The sequence below is a fragment of the Moschus berezovskii genome, chromosome 23 (genome assembly GCF_049115385.1).
Source record: "Moschus berezovskii isolate FMDL1 chromosome 23, NW_MosBer_1.0, whole genome shotgun sequence".
Taxonomy (NCBI): Eukaryota; Metazoa; Chordata; class Mammalia; order Artiodactyla; family Moschidae; genus Moschus; species Moschus berezovskii.
This window is the reverse complement of record NC_142482.1, coordinates 12,030,770-12,052,010: the sequence shown is the minus strand read 5'-3', so window position 1 is coordinate 12,052,010 and position 21,241 is coordinate 12,030,770. Positions and strand designations below refer to the sequence as shown.

Genomic DNA, 21,241 nt, shown 5'->3' with positions numbered 1-21,241 from the left:
AAGTTGCAGGATATAAATTCAACACACAGAAATCCCTTGCATTCCTATACACTAATAATGAGAAAATAGAAAGATAAATTAAGGAAACTATTCCATTCACTGTTGCATCGAAAAGAATTAATATTTAGGAATATATCTACCTAAGGAAACAAAAGACCTGTCCATAGAAAACTATAAAACACTGGTGAAAATAATCAAAGAGGACAGTAAAAAATGGAGAAATATATCGTGTTCGTGGATTGGAAGAATAAATATTGTGAAAATGAGTATATTACTCAAAGTAATTTATATATTCAATGCAATCCCTATCAAGCTACCAACGATATTTTTCACAGAGCTAGAAGAAATAATCTCACAATTTGTATGGAAATACTAAAAACCTCGAATAGCCAAAGCAATCTTGAGGAAGGAGAATGGAGCTGGGGGAATCAATCTGCCGGACGTCAGGCTCTACTACAAAGCCACAGTCATCAAGACAGTATGGTACTAGCATAAAGACAGAAATATAGATCAATGGAACAAAATAGAAAGCCCAGAGATAAATCCATGCACTTATGGACACCTTAACTTTGATAAAGGAGGCAAGAATTTAAAATGGAGAAAAGACAATCTCTTTAACAAGTGGTGATGGGAAAACTGGTCAACCACTTGCAAAAGAATGAAACTAGAACACTTCCTAACACCATACGCAAAAATGAACTCAAAATGGATTAAAGATCTAAATGTAAGACCAGAAACTATAAAACTCCTAGAGGAGAACACAGGCAAAACACTCTGACATAAACCACAGCAGGATCCTCCATGACCCACCTCCCAGAATATTGGAAATAAAAGCAAAAATAAACAAATGGAACCTAAGGTAATTTACCTCCAATAAAATAAAAAAAAAAATAAATAAACAGAAAAGATAAAAAAATTTAAAAATTAAAAAAAAAATTAAAAGTTTCTGCACAGCAAAGAAAACTATAAGCAAGGTGTAAAGACAGCCATCAGAATGGGAAAAAAATAATAGCAAATGACACAACTGACAAAGAATTAATCTCCAAAATATACAAGCAGCTCCTTCAGCTCAAACCCAGAAAAATAAATGACCCAATCAAAAAATGGGCCAAAGAACTAAACAGACATTTCTCCAAAGAAGACATACAGATGGCTAAAAAACACATGAAAAAATGCTCAATATCCCTCATAATCAGAAATGCAAATCAAAGCCACAATGAGATACAATTTCAAACCAGTCAGAATGGCTGCTATCCAAAAGTCTACATGCAATAAATGCTGGAGAGGCGGCGGAGAGAAGGGAACAATCTTACACTGTTGGTGGGAATCCTAATTAGTACAGCCACTAAGGAGAACAGTGTGGAGATTCCTTAAAAAACTGGAAATAGAACTGCCATATGATCCAGCAATCACACTTCTGGGCATACACAGCGAGGAAACCAGAATTGAAAGAGACGCATGTACTCCAATATTCATCACAGGACAGTTTATAATAACGAGGACATGGAAGCAACCTAGATGTCCATCTTCAGATGAATGGATAAGAAATCTTTGGTACATATACACAATGGAGTATTCAGTTCAGTTCAGTTTAGTTCAGTTGTTCAGTCGTGTCCGACATTTTGCAACCCCATGACTGACAGCACGCCAGGCCTCCCTGTCCATCACCAATCCCCGGAGTATACTCAAATTCATGTCCATCGAGTCGGTGATTCCATCCAGCCATCTCGTTCTTTGTCATCCCTGTCTCTTCCCAACCCCTATCCCTCCCAGCATCAGAGACTTTTCCAGTGAGTCAACTCGTCGCATGAGGTGACCAAAGTATTGCAGTTTCAGCTTTAGCATCAGTCCTTCCAATGAACACCGAGGATTGATCTCCTTTAGAATGGACTGGTTGCACCTCCTTGCAATCCAAGGGACTCTCAAGAGTCTTCTCCAGCACCACAGTTCAAAAGCATCAATTCTTCAGCGATCAGCTTTCTTCACAGTCCAACTCTCACATCCATACATGACCATGGGAAAAATCATAGCCTTGACTATACGGACCTTGGTTGGCAAAGCAATGTCTCTGCTTTTTAATATGCTATCTATGTTGGTCATAACTTTCCTTCCAAGGAGTAAGCGTCTTTTAATTTTCTGGCTGCAATCAGCATCTGCAGTGATTTTGGAGCACCCAAAAATAAAGTCTGACACTGTTTCAATTTCTTCCCCATCTATTTCCCATGAAGTGATGGGACCATATGCCATGATCTTCGTTTTCTGAATGTTGAGCTTCAAGTCAAATTTTTCACTCTCCTCTTTCACTTTCATCAAGAGGCTTTTGAGTTTCTCTTCACTTTCTGCCATAAGGGTGGTGTCATCTGTATACCTGAGGTTATTGAGATTTCTCCCGGCAATCTTGATTCCAACTTGTGCTTTTTCCAGCCCAGTGTTCCTCATATATGTACATATATATGTACTCTGCATATATGTTAAATAAGCAAGGTGACAATATACAGCCTTGATGTACTCCTTTTCCCATTTGGAACCAGTCTGTTATTCCATGTACAGTTCTGACTGTTGCTTCCTGACCTGCATACAGGTTTCTCAAGAGGCAGGTCAGGTGGTCTGGTATTCCCATCTCTTTCAGAATGTTCCACAGTTTATTGTGATCCACAGAGTCAAAGGATTTGGCACAGTCAATGAAGCAGAAATATATATTTTTCTGTAACTCTCTTGCTTTCTCTATGATCCAGCGGATGTTGGCAATTTGATCTCTGGTGCCTCTGCATTTTCTAAAACATCTGGGAGTTCACGGTTCATCTGTTTGAACATCTGGGAGTTCACGGTTCACATATTGCTGAAGCCTGGCTTGGAGAATTTTGAGCATGACTTTACTAGCGTGTGAGATGAGTGCAATTGTGCGGTAGTTTGAACAGTCTTTGTCATTGCCTTTCTTTGGGATTGGAGTGAAGACTGACATTTTCCAGTCTTGCAGCCACTGTTGAGTTTTCCAAATGTGCTGGCATATTGAGTGCAGCACTTTCACAGCATCATCTTTCAAGATTTGAAATAGCTCAACTGGAATTCCATCACCTCCACTAGCTTTGTTCATAGTGATGCTTTTTAAGGCCCACTTGGCTTCACATTCCAAGATGTCTGGCTTTAGGTCAGTGATCACGTTATCGTGATTATCTTGGTCGTGAAGATCTTTTTTGTTCAGTTCTTCTGTGTCTTCTTGCCACCTCGTCTTAATATCTCCTGTTTCTGTTAGGTCCATACCATTTCTGTCCTTTATCGAGCCCATCTTTGCATGAAATGTTCCCTTGGAATCTCTAATTTTGTTGAAGAGATCTCTTGTTTTTCCTATTCTGTTGTTTTCCTCTGTTTCTTTGCATTAATCACTGAGGAAGGCTTTCTTATCTCTCCTTGGTATTCTTTGGAACTCTGCATTCAGATGCTTATATCTTTCCTTTTCTCCTTTGCTTTTCGCTTCTCTTCTTTCCACAGCTATTTGTAAGGCCTCCTCAGACAGCCATTTCCCTTTTTTTTCATTTATTTTCCATGGGGATGGTCTTGGTCCCTGTCTCCTGTACAATGTCACCAACCTCCGTCCAGAGTTCATCAGGCACTCTATCTATCAGATCTAGACCCTTAAATCTATTTCTTACTTCCACTGTATAATCATAAGGGATTTGAATTAGGTCATATATGAATGGTCTAATGGTTTTCCCTACTTTCTTCAATTTAAGTCTGAATTTGGCAATAAGGCGTTCATGATCTGAGCCACAGTCAGCTCCCGGTCTTATTTTTGCTAACTGTATAGAGCTTCTCCATCTTTGGCTGCAAAGAATATAATCCATCTGATTTCGGTGTTGACCATCTGGTGATGTCCATGTGTAGAGTCTTCTCTTGTGTTGTTGGAAGAGGGAGTTTGCTATGACCAGTGTGTTCTTCTTGGCAAAACTCTATTAACATTTCCCTGCTTCATTTCGTGCTCCAAGGCCAAATTTGCCTGTTACTCCAGGTGTTTATTGACTTCCTACTTTTGCATTCCATTCCCCTATAATGAAAAGGACATCTTTTTTGGGTGTTAGTTCTACAAGATCTTGTAGGTCTTCATAGAACCGTTTACCTTTGGCTTCTTCAGCATTACTGGTTGGGGCATAGACTTGGATTACTCTATTATTGAATGGTTTGCCTTGGAAATGAACAGAAATCATTCTGTCATTTTTAAGATTGCATCCAAGTACTGAATTTCGGACTGTTTTGTTGACCATAATGGCTAGTCCATTTCTTCTAAGGGCTTCCTGCCCACAGTAGTAGATATAATGGTCATCTGAGTTAAATTCACCCATTCCAGTCCATTTTAGTTCAGTGATTCCTAGAATGTCGACGTTCACTCTTGCCATCTCCTGTTTGACCACTTCCAATTTGCCTTGATTCATGGACCTAACATTCCAGGTTCCTATGCAATATTGCTCTTTACAGCACTGGACCTTGCTTCTGTCACCGGTCACATCCACAACTGGGTATTTGTTTTGCTTTGGCTCCATCCCTTCATTCTTTCTGGAGTTATTTCTCCACTACTCTCCAGTAGCATACTGGGCACCTACAGACCTGGGGATTTCCTCATTCAGGATCCTATCATTTTGCCTTTACTCAGCCACTAGAAAGAATGCATTTGAATCAGTTCTAATGAAGTGCATGAAACTGGAGCCTATTATATAGAATGAAGTAAGCCAGAAAGAAAAACACCAATACAGTATACTAACGCATATATATGGAATTTAGAGTGATGGAAATGATAACCTTGTACATGAGACAGCAAAAGAGGCACACGTGTATAGAACAGTTTTGGGACTCTGTGGGAGAGGGCGAGGGTGGGATGATTTTGGAGAACGGCTTTGAAACATGTATGTTATCATATGTGAAACGAATCACCAGTCCAGGTTCAACGCATGATACAGGATGCTCAGGGCTGGTGCACGGGGATGACCCAGAGGGAGGATAAGGAGAGAAGGGAGTTGGGAGGTGGGGTACAGAAAGCGGAACTCATGTACACCCGGGGCGGATTCATGTCAATGTATGGCAAAACCAACCAATATAATATTGTAAAAGAAAAAAATATTAGCAAAAGAGAATTAAACAAATCATGGTAGTTTATAACCCATGCATTTGAGTTTGGGCCTCCAAAACATCTGGTTTAACGTTTGTATCAGTCTCAAAATCCACCAAATCTTCCAAAATAGTTTTTTAAACTGCTGAGTGAGGTTAACCTGGAATTAACCTCTTTTCATGCCTTTTAATATCTGTAAAGTTGTAAGGTGAAAAATACTAGATGTATACCAATTCAAACTGCAGTTATCGAATGTGAAATCTAATGAAATGAACCAGTTGTGAATTATCTTCAAATAAGTTATCGTAATATGTGAATTTTCTCACATGTTTTAACAAAAAAAAGCCCAAACTCATAGATATAAAGAAAATAGAGATGGAAAAACACAAGGGAGAAAGCAGTTGTGAAGAGAAATATTCATTGTACAGGTATTCATTTTTCCAGTAAATATTTGAGTACCTACTATATGATTGATACTGTGGCTGGAAATGATGATACAGCAACAAGAATGAAAGACACCACCAGTAGAGGGATTTGCTTAAGACAAGAAATGCTTATGTTTGTCCCCGTTTAAAATCATTCCTTGTTTTCAATGCTTCCTAAGATAATATAAAAACTCCTTACTGTGATTAATAAGCGTCCTTCTGAACGTGGCCTCTGCTTCATTTTGCACCCTGTGCAGCTCACACCCACCTGCACCTTCTCTGGAGGAGCAGCTGCCCGTGCCGCGTCATCAGGACCTCTGCACGGTGCTTGGTGCTGGTGACGCACCCTTAAGTCTTCACTCCATTTTCATTTGAGTACGTAATTTCTTCTTCGTTTCAGAGTTTCGTCATTTGATGAATGAAAAACCAATAAGTCACTCCTTATCATTTGCTTAGTGGCTTTTCTCTGAGACTGTGATTTCCATAAGGGCTTTTCCTGTGCCACCTGTTTCATTTTCAGTGTTTTACAAAATAGACTGAATGTATCTATAGGGAACTGCTGTGTTTTATAATGGTTATTGTACTGTTACATGCATAGGCAGAGATAATGAAAATTAAAGAATACCAGATCACCTTACCTGCCCCCTGAGAAACCTGTATGCAGGTCAAGAAGCAACAGTTAGAACCAGACATGGAACAATGGACTGGTTCAAAATTGAGAAAGGAGTACGTCAAGGCAGTATATTGTCACCATGTTTATTTAACTTATATGCACAGTACATCGTGTGAAATGCTGGGCTGGATGAAGCACAAGCTGGAATTAAGATTGCCAGGACAAATATCAATAACCTTGTATATGCAGATGACACCACCTTTATGGCAGAAAGTGAAAGGGACTAAATGGCCTCCTGATGAAAGTTAAAGAGAAAAGTGAAAGGGCTGACTTAAAAGTCAACATTCAAGAAAGTAAGATCATGGCATTAAATCCTATCACTTCATGGCAAAAAAATGGGGAAACAATGGAAGCAATGACAGACTTTATTTTCTTGGACTCCAAAATCACTGCAGATGGTGACTGTATCTATGAAATTAAAAGATGCTTGCTCCTTGGAAGAAAAGCTATAACCAACCTAGACAGCATTTAAAAAGCAGTAAAATTATTTTTGCTGACAAAAGTTCTTATAGTCAAAGCTGTGGCTTTTCTAGTAGTCATGTATGGATGTGAGAATTGGACCATAAAGAAGGCTGAGCACCAAAGAACTGATGTTTTGAAGTGTGGTGTTGGAGAAGATTCTTGCTACTCACTTGGATTGTAAGGAGATCAAACCAATCAATCTTAAATCAATCCTGAATATTCATTGGAAGGACTGATGCTGAAGTGGAAACTCCAATCCTTTGGCCACCTGATGTGAAGAACTGACTCTTTGGATAAGACCCTGACTCTGGGAAAGATTGAAGGCAGGAGGAGAAGGGGACAACAGAAGACAACATGATTAGGTGACATCACTGACTCAATGGACATGAGTCTGAGCAAGCTCCAGGAAATGGGAAACTTGGTGTGCTGTAGTCTATGGGATTGCAAAGAGTTGGAAATGACTGTGTGACTGAACAACAATGAATATATTGACTGCTGAGAGAAGGGAAAAATGTAGCTAACTTCCATGGTAAAGTAAATTTTGTTCTTTTTAGAAAAGATGTCAAAATGGAAATTATTTCTAAGAATCTATTTGCGAATAGGTCACATTCTCTAATGTAAGCATAAAGTTGATCCTATTGTCAATCTTAACCTTCAGTGTTGGAAATAATAGGAGATGACTGCCAAGGGAAGACCTAGGAACAGCTATGAGAATTATCAGGTCACATTACAGTAACGTAATGTTGAAGAAGCTGTGGAGTCTTGAATTATTTGGTGAAGGGTCTTTAATGTCTCTGTCACATTATTGTTTGGTTAATGCCCTGGATGACACTGAGATAGGTTGTGGTTGGTGGCAAGAACTGATTCCTAAACCTGTGTGTTTTACACATTAATCTACACAGTAGATTCACGAGCTTTATAAATAGCACTTGTTTGAAGCTTTATTGAACTTAACAAAAGGGCTTGATCATCATATAAATGGATTAAAAATAAAGGAACTAACAATTTTTGATTTGAAGGTGGGGGTTGGGCTGAAAATGTATCTTTACTTAACAGTTATCTCTGGAAATACAGTGTAAATACACAATATAACAAAGTTTCATGGTAAATGCTGAAGAATCAAATATTAAGAGAACCCACTTAAGCACTAAGAATAGTTGGATAGTTATGAATCATTCATATTAATACATTAATTAAATCCCTTTATCCTTTCATCTGAAATATTATTTTATAAGTTTTCAGTTCAGTTCAGTTCAGTCGCTCAGTCGTGTCCGACTCTCCACGACCCCATGAATCACAGCATGCCAGTTCTCCCTATCCATCACCAACTCCCGGAGTTCACTCAAACTCATGTCCACAGAGTCGGTGATGCCATCCAGCCATCTCATTCTCCGTCGTCCCCTTCTCCTCCCGCCCCCAAACTTTCCCAGCATCAGAGTCTTTTCCAGTGAGTCAACTCGTCGCATGAGGTGGCCAAAGTATTGCAGTTTCAGCTTTAGCATCAGCCCTTCCAATGAACACCCAGGATTGATCTCCTTTAGAATGGACTGGTTGGATCTCCTTGCAGTCAAAGGGACTCTCAAGAGTCTTCTCCAACACCACAGTTCAAAAGCATCGATTCTTCGGTGATCAGCTTTCTTCACAGTCCAACTCTCACATCCATACATGACCACAGGAAAAACCATAGCCTTGACTAGACGGACCTTGGTTGGCAAAGTAATGTCTCTGCTTTTTAATATACTATCAAGGTTTATCATAACGTCCCTTCCAAGGAGCAAGCGTCTTTTAATTTCATGGCTGCAATCAGCATCTGCAGTGATTTTGGAGCCCAAAAAATAAAGTCTGACACTGTTTCCACTGTTTTTCCATCTATTTCCCATGAAGTGATGGGACCAGATGCCATGATCTTTGTTTTCTGAATGTTAAGCTTCAAGCCAACCTTTTCACTCTCCTCTTTCACTTTCATCAAGAGGCTTTTGAGTTCCTCTTCACTTTCTGCCATAAGGGTAGTGTCATCTGCATATCTGAGGTTATTGATAGTTCTCCCGGCAATCTTGATTCCAGCTTGTGCTTCTTCCAGCCCAGCGTTCCTCATGATGTACTCTGCATATAAGTTAAATAAGCAAGGTGACAATATACAACCTTGACGTACACCTTTTCCTATTTGGAACCAGTCAGTTGTTCCATGTACAGTTCTGACTGTTGCTTCCTGACCTGCATTCTCTTCAATTCAGAAAATAGTAAAGCTTTAGTTGAAACTCATAGTCATCTATGTTTTCTACATTTATACCCAAAAATCTACATCTTAGTCAAGAATTAGCAAAATATTGGAATACAAACAAGGCATGAACCAAATGAACTGAAAACTATGAATGTGAAAGCTTTCATTTTATGAGGCCACAACAATCTCTGGTGTATCTGTAGAGCGTTCAGTCATCTCTGATATTTTTTAATATCCTACCAACGTACATAGTTTAAAAAGTTAAGTAAGTGTTGCTCTTTAACAAATTGCATCCTCTATTCCTCCCAACTTTACAGGTCTAGTTGGTTTGATTACATGAACACAAAGCTATAGAACAGAGATCTCATTTTTGTTATTGCCAATGTCTCTATTCACAATAATTGAATGTTTAAAAACTTGTTTATAACCTTGGTTAGTCTCACTGACTTGTGAACAGGCTTATCCCAACATCAGTGCAGTTGCTCTGCCACAGGAACATGAGCACCGAGTGCTGGGCAAGAAGCATTATGGAAGGGGCAGTTTCATCATGGCACAGGTGGGCTCACTAATAACTTACTTCAAAACTTAGCTTGATGATAGTGAAGCTTTGCCCAGAAATGAAATTTTATCTTATTTTTTTATATTGTGTTAATTTCCATTTAATTAGTTGTCCTAGTAAACTGCTAAATTAAGGTAAAATGCTTCTCTACCCACCAAAAAGAAAAAAAAGAAACCTGAAATTTTCCGCCTCTGATTTTTTAAGTTTTACAATCAACCATTAGTTAACTAATCTGATATTTTTCCTGTCAGAAATTTTATGTACTTTTTCTAAATATGTATTACTGTCTAAGTCTTGATGTCAAAAAGCCAAAATGTTGTATAGAAGTTTTTTTTTTTTTTTTTATGAATAACTAGACACAGATTAATGCATTAATGCAGGTAATGTGTTCTATCATGATTTCACATATATACCAGCTACTAGGAAAATTATATCTGCTTTAACCACTGGAGTAATAAAGTTTCAAATCACCAATAATTATCCTAATTTTAATTAACACTTCTCTAGTTGTAACAGTGTGTTTACAAACTTTGACTGCTACATTTTCTAAAATATAAGGTGGAATAATAATGTTCATTCAAAGTGAATAATCATATTGTGCTTGGATTCATTTGTCCACTTTTAACTTGTATGTAACATATTTAGACAACATGATAAATTAAAACAAATATAATGCAACATAACTTTCTGAAATAATGAAATGGAAGGAATAGAGCCAATAACATAGCTTACGGTATCTAACCAAATCATATATGTATTTAAAATGGATTGAAAAATAACATAACATTGTAGAAATTACAAATGCATCAGTTATAATATTTTTAAACTTTTAATCTAAATTTCATTCAGGAAAATAAATGATTATTTTTCTTTTAATTATTGAATTATATTTGTCTTAAAAGTTATATTAGTTTCAGTTTACGTATAGCATAGTCATTCAATGTCTTTATAGATGATACTCCATTTAAAGTTGATATAAAATATTGACTGTATTCCCTGTGCTGAACATTACATCCTTGTAACTGACATGTTTTATACTTACTTTACACCTGTTTGCACTTCTTAATCCCCTTAACTGATTTTGCACAAGCCTCTACTCTTCTGCCTTCTGGTAATCACTAGTTTGTCCTTTGTGTCTGTGAGTCCATTCCTTTTTTGTTACGTTTGCCTTTTTTTTTTAGAGTCAACGTATAAATGAAAACATACAGTATTTGTCCTTCTCTTTCTGACTTACTTAATGCGATAATCTCTAGTGGCATCTGTGTTGCTGCAAATGGCATTATTTTATTTTTTATTGTGACTGAGTATTATTTCATTGTGTATATGTACCACATCTTTTTTATCCATTCATCTGTTTATGGACATTTAGGCTGCTTCCATGTCCTGGCTATTGTAACTATGGATTCTTTTGTTCTTTTTCTTCTTTACTGTTTCCATTGTTACTGATATAAGTAGACACCACTTCTAAAGCATATGCAAAGTTTCCTAAAGATATTTTTTCCAAATACTTTATTATTTTGAATTATTTTATTTAATTATTTATTCATCAACAAATATTTTCTGACTACCTGTTCATCTTCAAGGAGTTTCTTTAATTGCCAACTCTATTATTTGGGATACGGGCTAAGCTTCTATTATAAGAAGATCCAAAATTCAGTTGCCCATTCAAGAGAAATATTTATCTCCCTCACACATACTAAAGCATGGCAAGTAGGTGGGCTTTGCTTCATGACACCATTCAGGGTTCTAGGCAAGTGGAATGCCACCTGTCTTAGATCAGGCTGCTGTACATGATACCATAGATTGGGGGTCTTATAAACAACAGAAATTTATTTTTTTGCAGTTCTGGAGGCGGTAAGTCCCAGATCAGAATATCAGCATGGTTGGGTTCTCATGAAACCTTCTTCTGGGTTGCAGACTGCTGTATCTTTTTATCTTCACATGGAGGAAAGACAGCAAGAGAGTTCTCTGGGGCTTCACCTTTTTAAAGGCACTAATCCCATTAATAGGGCTCCACCCTCATAATCTAATTTAATACCCAATATCTCACCTCCTAATACCACCACAATAGGGATTGAGATTTCAACAAATAAATTTTGGAAAATACTAAGATTCCATCCACCACTGTTAACATGTCTTCCAAAGTGGCTCCAATAGTTGAGGTTTGCAGCCAGTTACATGAAGGTTAAAAAGAAGTAGAGGACAATAAATTTAATTTTATGAAAATCATGAAGAATTTGTACACATGACTTCATTCATGGTCACATTCAAATGAAAGGAAAAGTAGAAAATATAGTCTTGAGATTGTCAGTATTTCTTATTGAAGGAAGAGCCAAATGGATTTTCAAACAGGTTGAAGTCTTCTTTGCCCAGCCCTCTCATCATCCAAATATAAATGAATACTCATATTCTCACTAAAACAAACATAAGAATGGTTACCTTCTGCCTAAAGGAGAAAATCCATGTTCAATTCCAATTACTGCAACCAGCTCAAAATCTAGACTCTGGGAAGATTAGGTCTGATATGGTTCTTTGAAGCCTCAAAACCTATAAAATGATAAAATATCTTTCTTGTTCTTGACCTTCTTCCCTATACAAAATATGCAATATAAAGTAGTATAAAAGGATCAGAATAATAACTACAGTAGAAAGTTCCTTTAGGAAATGCTCATAAGCAATAACCATTACACAATCCTCCTAAACAGATTAAAAGGCATCTAAGAACCAGCATTGAAATAAATTTTTTGGTGAGTGCCTCTGGCAATCTTGGTTCTCTTTTCTGGAAGTTACACCAGATTTATTGGAAGTTCCTTCCTTAATGTAAAGCAGAGCATGCCATTATTGTGCTTCACAATGCTTGCCAAATGCTTTCTACCGGTGTACGTTTAGAGACTTAAGGGTTGTTCCTGCGACTGTATATGATAGCAAAGTCTAATAGGAAGATATGAGGAATCTTGGAACAACACTCATTATCTCTTGCTATTGAAATACACAAACAGTTGACTTTTCTAATCCTGTTAATTTCTAAATTTCTGAACCCTACCTCATTTTTAAATTATTTTTAATAGACCTAACATAAAACAGGCAGAGATAACTTCTCTTAACAAATCTCTATTCACTTTTGATTTTTCTGGAAAAATGACACATTCTTATTTGAGCTCATAACTTCTTTAAACATTTTTTGAAAGCAGCAAAGATTACCAGTTGTTGGGCTTTCTCTATTTTTTTCCTTATAATGCTGAAATACATATGCTTATAGCCTGCCATTCAGATTTTACTGGTGATAGTATAACACGGGCCATCAGCTTTCTATCAAATAGTACTTTTTTTCTTACACTTTCTGCTCTTCCAGTGAACTAATAGTCCATATTTGAGATTTTTTTTCTCATAACAATCCCTGAGGTAAGCAGTGATTTAAAGTAAGTCTACTATGTGATCATTTAGAGACAAGTTTCTTGTATGCTGCAATGCAAGACTTCCTAGGTATTAACTTTATTTCCATGGTAAATGCTAGATCATCTTTTTTTAGTGCATTCTACCATCTGAGGAGGTGACTGTGCACAATTCCAAGATGAGGAGCTTGCTCTTCGTTTGGAAATGACCTCAAAATTGACACCCTTTCTTCTGTGCATATCTCATGTTTCCTGACACAGTCACAAGGGTACATCTTGCTTCTAGATTAGTTGAGAGTGTATTTCATTCACTATGTGGCCATTTGCTCATGTAAAATATTTTCTTATGGAAGCAATGAGAAGTAATATTTGGATAAGCAAAAGCGTGAACTCTGTAAGAGTCCATTATGATTGTTATCAATTATTCTCCCATTATTTTGCATTATCCATTATTTTCAACTTCCAAGTTGGTGCTAGTGGTAAAGAACCCATCTGCCAATGCAGAAGACATAAGAGACATGGGTTTGATCCCTTGGTTGGGAAGATCCCCTGAAATAGGGCGTGGTAACCCTCTCCACTATTCTTGCCAAGAGAATCCCATGGACAAATGTCTGAGTTCTGAAAGTTAAAATTCCCTCTTTGTGTAAATGTGTCATTTATGTTAGACAGTAACTCACCTTCTTGTCATGGTCTCTCTTACTCATGTTCCTTTTCCATTCTTACTTTGGTCAATTAAAATTAAACTGAAACACATTCAAAAATAAAATAACACCACTAGACAGTCATGACTGCCACTTCTTGATAATCCTGGAAATCAATGCAACAACTCTCAGGACGTTGCTACACATATATGGGTGTTCTGAATTGGTTTGCATCATTTCTAAAAAGATAAACATCCAGCCAACAGCCTTAGATTTCTACAATCTCAAGTCTTAGAAGGACGCAGAGTAAGTTTTTTTCTTAGAGAGTTTGTATATAATTTTCCTGGCAATGAAGATGAAGTTATCTTTTTGTTTTCCAGCTACATTATACTAAAATGAATTATTCCTTATCAATTGCTTCCCAGAAATATAAAAGTGGCAGAACTTCCATCTATCTTTCTTTTCACCTCTGATATACAGACTTTTCTTCTTCCCTTCTCATTCCTTACTATCAATGAAGTCTCAAGTATTTTATAAAATTAGGCCAATGGATTGTCTTGAGGGATAAAGACAACCAAATAATTTTAGGTCTTCCTTTCTTCCTTCCAACCTAACCCTTTGACAATTTATCACACACCCTCAACCCTTATACAATTTGGTATTTGATATTAAGGCCTTTTCTTGTCACCCTTTTATATACTTAAAAGGAATTCATAATTGTGATATAATTTATAAATTTGTACATAAAATTATATATGTGAATATACATATAAACTTAAATATACATATAAACTTAAATATATATATAAACTTTATGTACATAAGCATACATTTTTTCAGGCAGAGATCTTTGGATGAAGGAGCTGGAGTGAAAAAATATAGTGTACCACAAATATTGTGGATTCTTAAGTAAAATACACATTAATTATCCAAATATTAAGCTAAGTTTAAATAATTTCCACTTTTTGTATAGTATTTTTAAAAATTATAACTTGGTTATATTAGACTAAGCATCTAGCAAAATATTAAGTGAGAGGAAATAGCTTATATATGTGAGAAACCAATGGATCTGTGCTGTGAAAAGGTGGGGGGAGTATAATTTCAGTGTATGAAAGTGAAGATGAAATTTATGTATATTTCTTAAGCTAATTTCTTAACCTTTCTTGCATTAAAGGTTACACATAGTTGGCCAGATTGTCATCTTATGTAGCACTTTTTCTTGGAAATAGACCTTTCATAATTCTTCTCTTGAAGTCTTATAATTGTGTTTCAGAGGAAATTTGATTTATATAAGTGGAGGATAGAGATTTTTCTAAAAGTACTAATGCGGGATGAGAAAATTATAGCACTTTTTGTCAATAACCTGTATTCTTACTGAATATTCTTTTAGAATTCTATTATTCAGTGAATATTATTTATGTTCAAATATATTTTATGTCCAGAGATTCTTGGGATATTACCTCAGTACACATTTTGATTTCTAATTCCATTTAAGTTTTGGGGTTGATTCCTCCCAAATACAGTAACATTGATTACTGTCTAAATCTATTGCAGTGTTCCTGAATACTATGACTATGGTCATGAAGTAAGCGAGGATGCCTATGACAGCTATGGTAAGACCTTTTCTTTACTAAAACTGAAATCAAAACTTTCATCAGTCACTGACAACTCAGAAATTACTTCTATCTTTCTAACCCCAGTTTTTTTAGAAGTCCAGGTCACACTGATTTATGTAATTTCAGGATGAGGTCTCACCTAGAGAACCAGAAAATTGGACAGATTAATTTTGGAAAACAATTAACCACAATTATAGATAATTTTCAACAGCAACAATAAATATTCTGGATAGTGTCTTTCTTAAATGTTTCACTATTTCGATTGTCTGACTCATTGATATGACAGCAATGTTGTGTCTTTCTGTTACCATAAAGATCATTAGAATAATACACAGTTAAAAGATTTATAAACTTTTAAGGACAGAAATTGTAACTTTCAAGTTATTTTTATTGCATGTAGTTCCTGAAAGTGCCAAATAATGATTGATTCATAAGAATTAATAGTAAGCATATCAGTCTATAAATTAATTTCAAAACAACCCATTTAAAGTCTTTGGGACTTTGGGACTTTGTGGGAGAGGGTGAGGGTGGGATGATTTGAGAGAATGACATTGAAACATGTATGTTGCTATATGTGAAACGAATCAGCAGTTCAGGGTCAATGCATGTTACAGGATACTCGGGGCTGGTGTGCGGGGATGACCCAGAGGGAGGATAAAGGGAGGAGGGATGTGAGAGGGGGGTTCAGGAGGGGGAACTCATGTACACCTGGGGCGAATTCATGTCAATGTATGGCAAAACCAACCAATATAATATTGTAAAATAAAAAAAAAAATTTTAAAAAAAGGATCACATCTTGAAAAAATAAAATAAAAAAATAAAGTTAATTGTACTTCAACTCAGTAATATTATTGAGTGTCTATGATATATCAAGACAGTACATTACTTTAGAAGTATAGTTTCTAGTTCCTGAAAATATATGTGCAGTATCACCAGTTGGCTGCCTTGAAAAATAACATTTATTTACATGTTCCCAGTCCTAGAGTTTTAGTAAAATAATATGAAGGCCAATCTGTTCCTTTTTATGAGAAGCAGTAAACAAGATGATGAAGGTGGCCTATGTTTGGGGCTCCGTGTAATGAAGGTATAGTACTCCCTTGGGCCAGGGAAGGAAATGTTCAGGCATTGGGAGAAAATGCACCCTCCTCAGAACAGAGGCATCAAATCAACTCACTTTTCTGGTGACTATCATGAAGTCTATTCAGAAACAGGAGCCACCATCATAATGATTGCTATCCAAAAGTTGAGTTTGTCCTTTGAGCACAAAGGTATTGTCAGCCTTTACGAATATGATGGTGTACACAATAGATATTGTCCCTCCCTGGTTCTTAATGTCTACTTTTGAGAAATGTATTCCTACATTTAAAAACTGTGCCAGACTATAAATCATATGATGAAGTAGAAGACCAGAAACCAGTACTCATGCAAAAAATACTTATTTAATGGCTAACACATGCAAGTCATTGATCTCAATCCTGGAGATACTTCAGTGAACAATCTCTTAAAGCTTACATTCTAATTAGAAGATACATTATTATTTATGAATCACTTTTTTAAATGGAATTTTTATTTGTAAAATACAGTAATTGCTTTTCACATGTGGCACATAAATTTGAGGAAGAATCATCACCTGTGAGATTTGCTTTACAAAATTATATGTCTGAAGAAAATGGCAAGGGTGAATTTGATGATATGTGACTGCATAGTTGGTAATGGGACGGGAGTTTATTTAGATTGTATTACCTTTACTATCAATATTTTATTTCTGTCAACATTGCATTTTATTCTCATGTGTCTTTATTGTTTCTCATTTTTATTTTTTTTTTGCAGTATAGTTGATCTACAATGTTGTATTAATTTCAAGTGTAGAGCAAAGTGGATCAGTTACACATATATATATCTCCACTCTTTTTTATTTTAAGATTCTTTTCCCATGCAGGCCATCTATTTCTCAATTATTTACATTTAACAAGCTAACACCATGTAAATAAGGCAACAGGGAAAATGTGTGAATATAAATGATGACATCTCAAACCTTCTGATGGAGCTGCAGGAGCCATGGTCAGGAGGGCTGGGCTCACCTCTGAAACCTATTCTGTTCTTTCATGGTTGTTTAGCTCTTTTGCTGCAGCCAAGTCTAGAGATACATTCTATCACTTTATAAGTCACCCTGCTCATAAACACTAGATTACATTCTGAATAAATTAGAATTTACCAAGAAGCAATTCTCTGAATACAGAAAGCAACTGATAATTAAATTTAAAAAAATTAAAAAAAAATACTTCTTAAATGATGAGGAAAATGTAGAAACTGGTTTGGCTTATCTGGACACACTAAGAAAGATATTAGGCAGGAATTTTATGTAATAAATTTTATTACATAATATTTCAGCCAAATTGGCCGTATTCTTAATGTCGAAAGATTATACACATTTATGGTCAAAAGTAGACTTCTGTTTAGGATCTTGACTTTCTTTGGCCACCAAGATCCGTTGCCATTTTCTGACATTGTTGAGCAAGTGTTAGTTCAAGAATACACTTCACATTCAAGATAATTTGACTCACTGTTTCTAACTATTGATATATCAACCATTTATGCATTCTGACTTAGGAAGTGCTTCTTGATTTTCATGTCAAAAGAGTAATTATTGTGACAGAATTTGTTTCTTTTGTTGGAGTCTGGAAAAAACATTCCAGAGACAATAGCCAATGCACTGCAATGCACTTTTTCATGGTTTAGTTTACAGAAAACAGTGGAGTATAGGAAGGAGGCTGCTCACAAATCAGTAACCAGCAGCTCAGTGCCCCCTCCACCATCCCATAATCCGCTCATGGTGACCCATCTCTGCCTCACTGGGCCACAGAATGCAGTTTGGAACTCTAAAAAAAAAAGTGCCAATGTTTTACACATTGCACATGTGAAATTCCAGTCAGTTCAGTTCAGTTGCTCAGTCGTGTCTGACTCTTTGCGACCGCATGAATCACAGAACACCAGGCCTCCCTGTCCACCACCAACTCCCAGAGTTCACTCACACTCATGTCCATTGAGTCGGTGATGGCATCCAGCCATCTCATCCTCTGTTGTCCCCTTCTTCTCCTGCCCTCAATCTTTCCCAGCATCAAGGTGTTTTCAAATGAGTCAGCTCTTCGCATCAGGTAGCCAAAGTATTGGAGTTTCAGCTACAACATCAGTCCTTCCAATGAACACCTAGGACAGATCTCCTTTAGGATGGACTGGTTGTATCTCCTTGCAGTCCAAGGGATTCTCAAGAGTCTTCCCCAACATTACAGCTCAAAAGCATCAATTCTTCAGTGCTGAGCTTTCTTTATAATCCAACTCACATCCATACATGAACACTGGAAAAACCATAGCCTGAGTTGGACACAACTGAGCAACTGAACTGAACTGAACTGACTAGACGGACCTTTGTTGACAAAGTAATGTCTCTGCTTTTTAATATGCTGTCTAGGTTGGTCATAACTTTTCTTTCAAGGAGTAAGCGTCTTTCAATTTCATGGCTGCAATGACCATCTAGTGATTTTGGAGCCAGAAAAAATAAAGTCAGCCACTGTTTACACTGTTTCCCATCTATTTGTCATGAAGTCATGGGACCAGATGCCATGATCTTACTTTTCTGAACATTTAGCTTTAAGCAAACTTTTTTACTCCCCTTTCACTTTCATCAAGAGGCTTTTTAGTTCTTCTTCACTTTCTGCCTTAAGGGTGGTGTCATCTGTACATATGAGGTTATTGATATTCCGCTCAGCAATATTGAGTCCAGTTTTTGCTTATTCCAGCCCAGCATTTCTCATGATGTACTCTGCATATAAGTTAAATAAGCAGGGTGACAATATACAGCCTTGACGTACTCCTTTCCCTATTTGGAACCAGTCTGCTGTTTCATGAGCCATTCTAACTGTTGTTTCCTGACCTGCATATAGGTTTCTCAAGAGGCAGGTCAGGTGGTCTGGTATTCCCAACTCTTTCAGAATTTTCCACAGTTTATTGTGATCAACACAGTCAAAGGCTTTGGCATAGTCAATGAAGCAGAAATAGATGTTTTTCTGGAACTCTCTTCCTTTCTCCATGATCCATCAGATGTTGGCAATTTGAATTCTTGTTCCTCTACCTTTTCTAAAACCAGCTTGAACATCTGGAAGTTCATGGTTCACGTATTGCTGAAGCCTGGCTTGGAGAATTTTAAGCATTACTTTACTAACGTGTGAGATGAGTGCAATTGTGTGGTAGTTTGAGCATTCTTTGGCACTGCCTTTCTTTGGGATTTGAATGAAAACTGAACTTTTCCAGTCCTGTGGCCACTGCTGAATTTTCCAAATTTGCTGGCATATTGAGTTCTGCACTTTCACAGCATCATATTTCAGGATTTGAAATAGCTCAACTGGCATTCCATCACCTCCACTAGCTTTGTTTTTAGTGATGCTTCCTAAGGCCCACTTGGCTTTACATTCCAGGATGTCTGGCTTTAAACAGTGATCTTACCATCATGATTATCTGGGTCATGAAGATCTTTTTTGTTCAGTTCTTCTGTGTATTTTTGCCACCTCTTCTTAATATCTTCTTCTTCTGTTAGGTCCCTACCATTTCTGTCCTTTATCGAGCCCATCTTTGAATGAAATGTTCCCTTGATATCTCTAATTTTCTTGAAGAGATCTCTAGTCTTCCCCATTCTCTTGTTTTCCTCTATTTATTTGCACTGATCGCTGAGGAAGGCTTTCTTATCTCTCCTTGCTATTCTTTTGAACTCTGCATTCAAATGGGTATATCTTTCCTTCTCTCCTTTGCTTGTCGCTTCTCTTCTTTTCACAGCTATTTGTAAGGCCTCCTCAGACAGCCATTTTGCTTTTTTGCATTTCTTTTTCTTGGGGTTGGTCTTGATTCTTGTCTCCTGTACAATGTCAAGAACCTCCATCCATAGTTCATCAGGCACTCTGTCTATCAGATGTAGTCCCTTAAATCTATTTCTCACTTCCACTGTATAGTCATAAGAGTTTCGATTTAGGTCGTAACTGAATGGTCTAGTGGTTTCATCCACTTTCTTCAATTTCAGTCTGAATTTGGCAATAAGGAGTTGATGAACTGAGCCACAGTCAGCTTCTGGTCTTGTTTTTGCTGACTGTATAGAGCTTCTCCATCTTTGGCTGCAAAGAATATAATCAATCTGATTTTGGTGTTGACCATCTGGTGATGTCCATGTGTAGAGTCTTCTCTTGCGTTGTTGGAAGAGGGTGTTTGCTATAACCAGTGCTTTCTCTTGGCAGAACTCTATTAGCCTTTGCCCTGCTTTATCCTGTACTCCAAGGTCAAATTTGCCTGTTACTCCTGGTGTTTCTTGACTTCCTACTTTTGCATTCCTGTCCCCTGTAATGAAAAAGACATCTTTTGGGGGTGTTAGTTCTAGGTCTTATAGGTCTTCATGCTGCTGCTGCTGCTGCTAAGTCGCTTCAGTCGTGTCCAACTCTGTGCGACCCCATAGACGGCAGCCAACCAGGCTCTGCCATCCCTGGGATTCTCCAGGTAAGAACACTGGAGTGGGTTGCCATTTCCTTCTCCAATGTGTGAAAGTGAAATGTGAAAGTGAAGTCGCTCAGTCATGTCCAACTAGTAGCGACCCCATGGACTGCAGCCCACTAGGCTCCTCTGTCCATGTGATTTTCTAGGCAAGAGTACTGGAGTGGCTTGCCATTGCCTTCTCCGATAGGTCTTCATAGAACTGTTCTATTTAAAGAAACTGTGTGTCAATATATATAGTCATGAGATTTAAATTTTGGAAGTGTTCATGTTCCCATACCCTGTACAGACAATTGAAAAAGGATAGTCAAATCACAAGAAATAGTAAGAGTTCAGCATCATAAATTTAGAGGCTAATTAAATTAATATGCATTATACTCACCGATTTTAGTATTAGGTGATTATTAAAAGTGAACTTTTAGTTCTGCTTCTTGTTGCATAGGTTGCTCCTCCTGCTATGTCCAAATGGACAGATGATAACATTTAAATATGCATGTGGACAAGTGATTTGAGGACCCACTCATATAAATTATAGATTGATGTATTTCATTAATTTTCTGTACCTCACATGGTAACTAGTATCCATTTATAGCTTATAAGTAATGAACTGTGTGCAGGCTTTTAA

General features: G+C 37.0%; 1 protein-coding gene across 3 annotated transcripts in view; it reads left to right on the top strand.

Moving 5' to 3' along the window:
* KHDRBS2 (KH RNA binding domain containing, signal transduction associated 2) overlaps positions 1–21,241 on the top strand; it is a 795,143-nt gene that overhangs the window by 752,352 nt on the left and 21,550 nt on the right. For all 3 annotated transcript variants that reach the window (XM_055406844.2, XM_088831069.1, XM_088831070.1), the window contains one exon: positions 15,026–15,084. In XM_055406844.2, the coding sequence (XP_055262819.1) occupies positions 15,026–15,084 (59 nt within the window). The remainder of the gene's footprint in view (positions 1–15,025; positions 15,085–21,241) is intronic.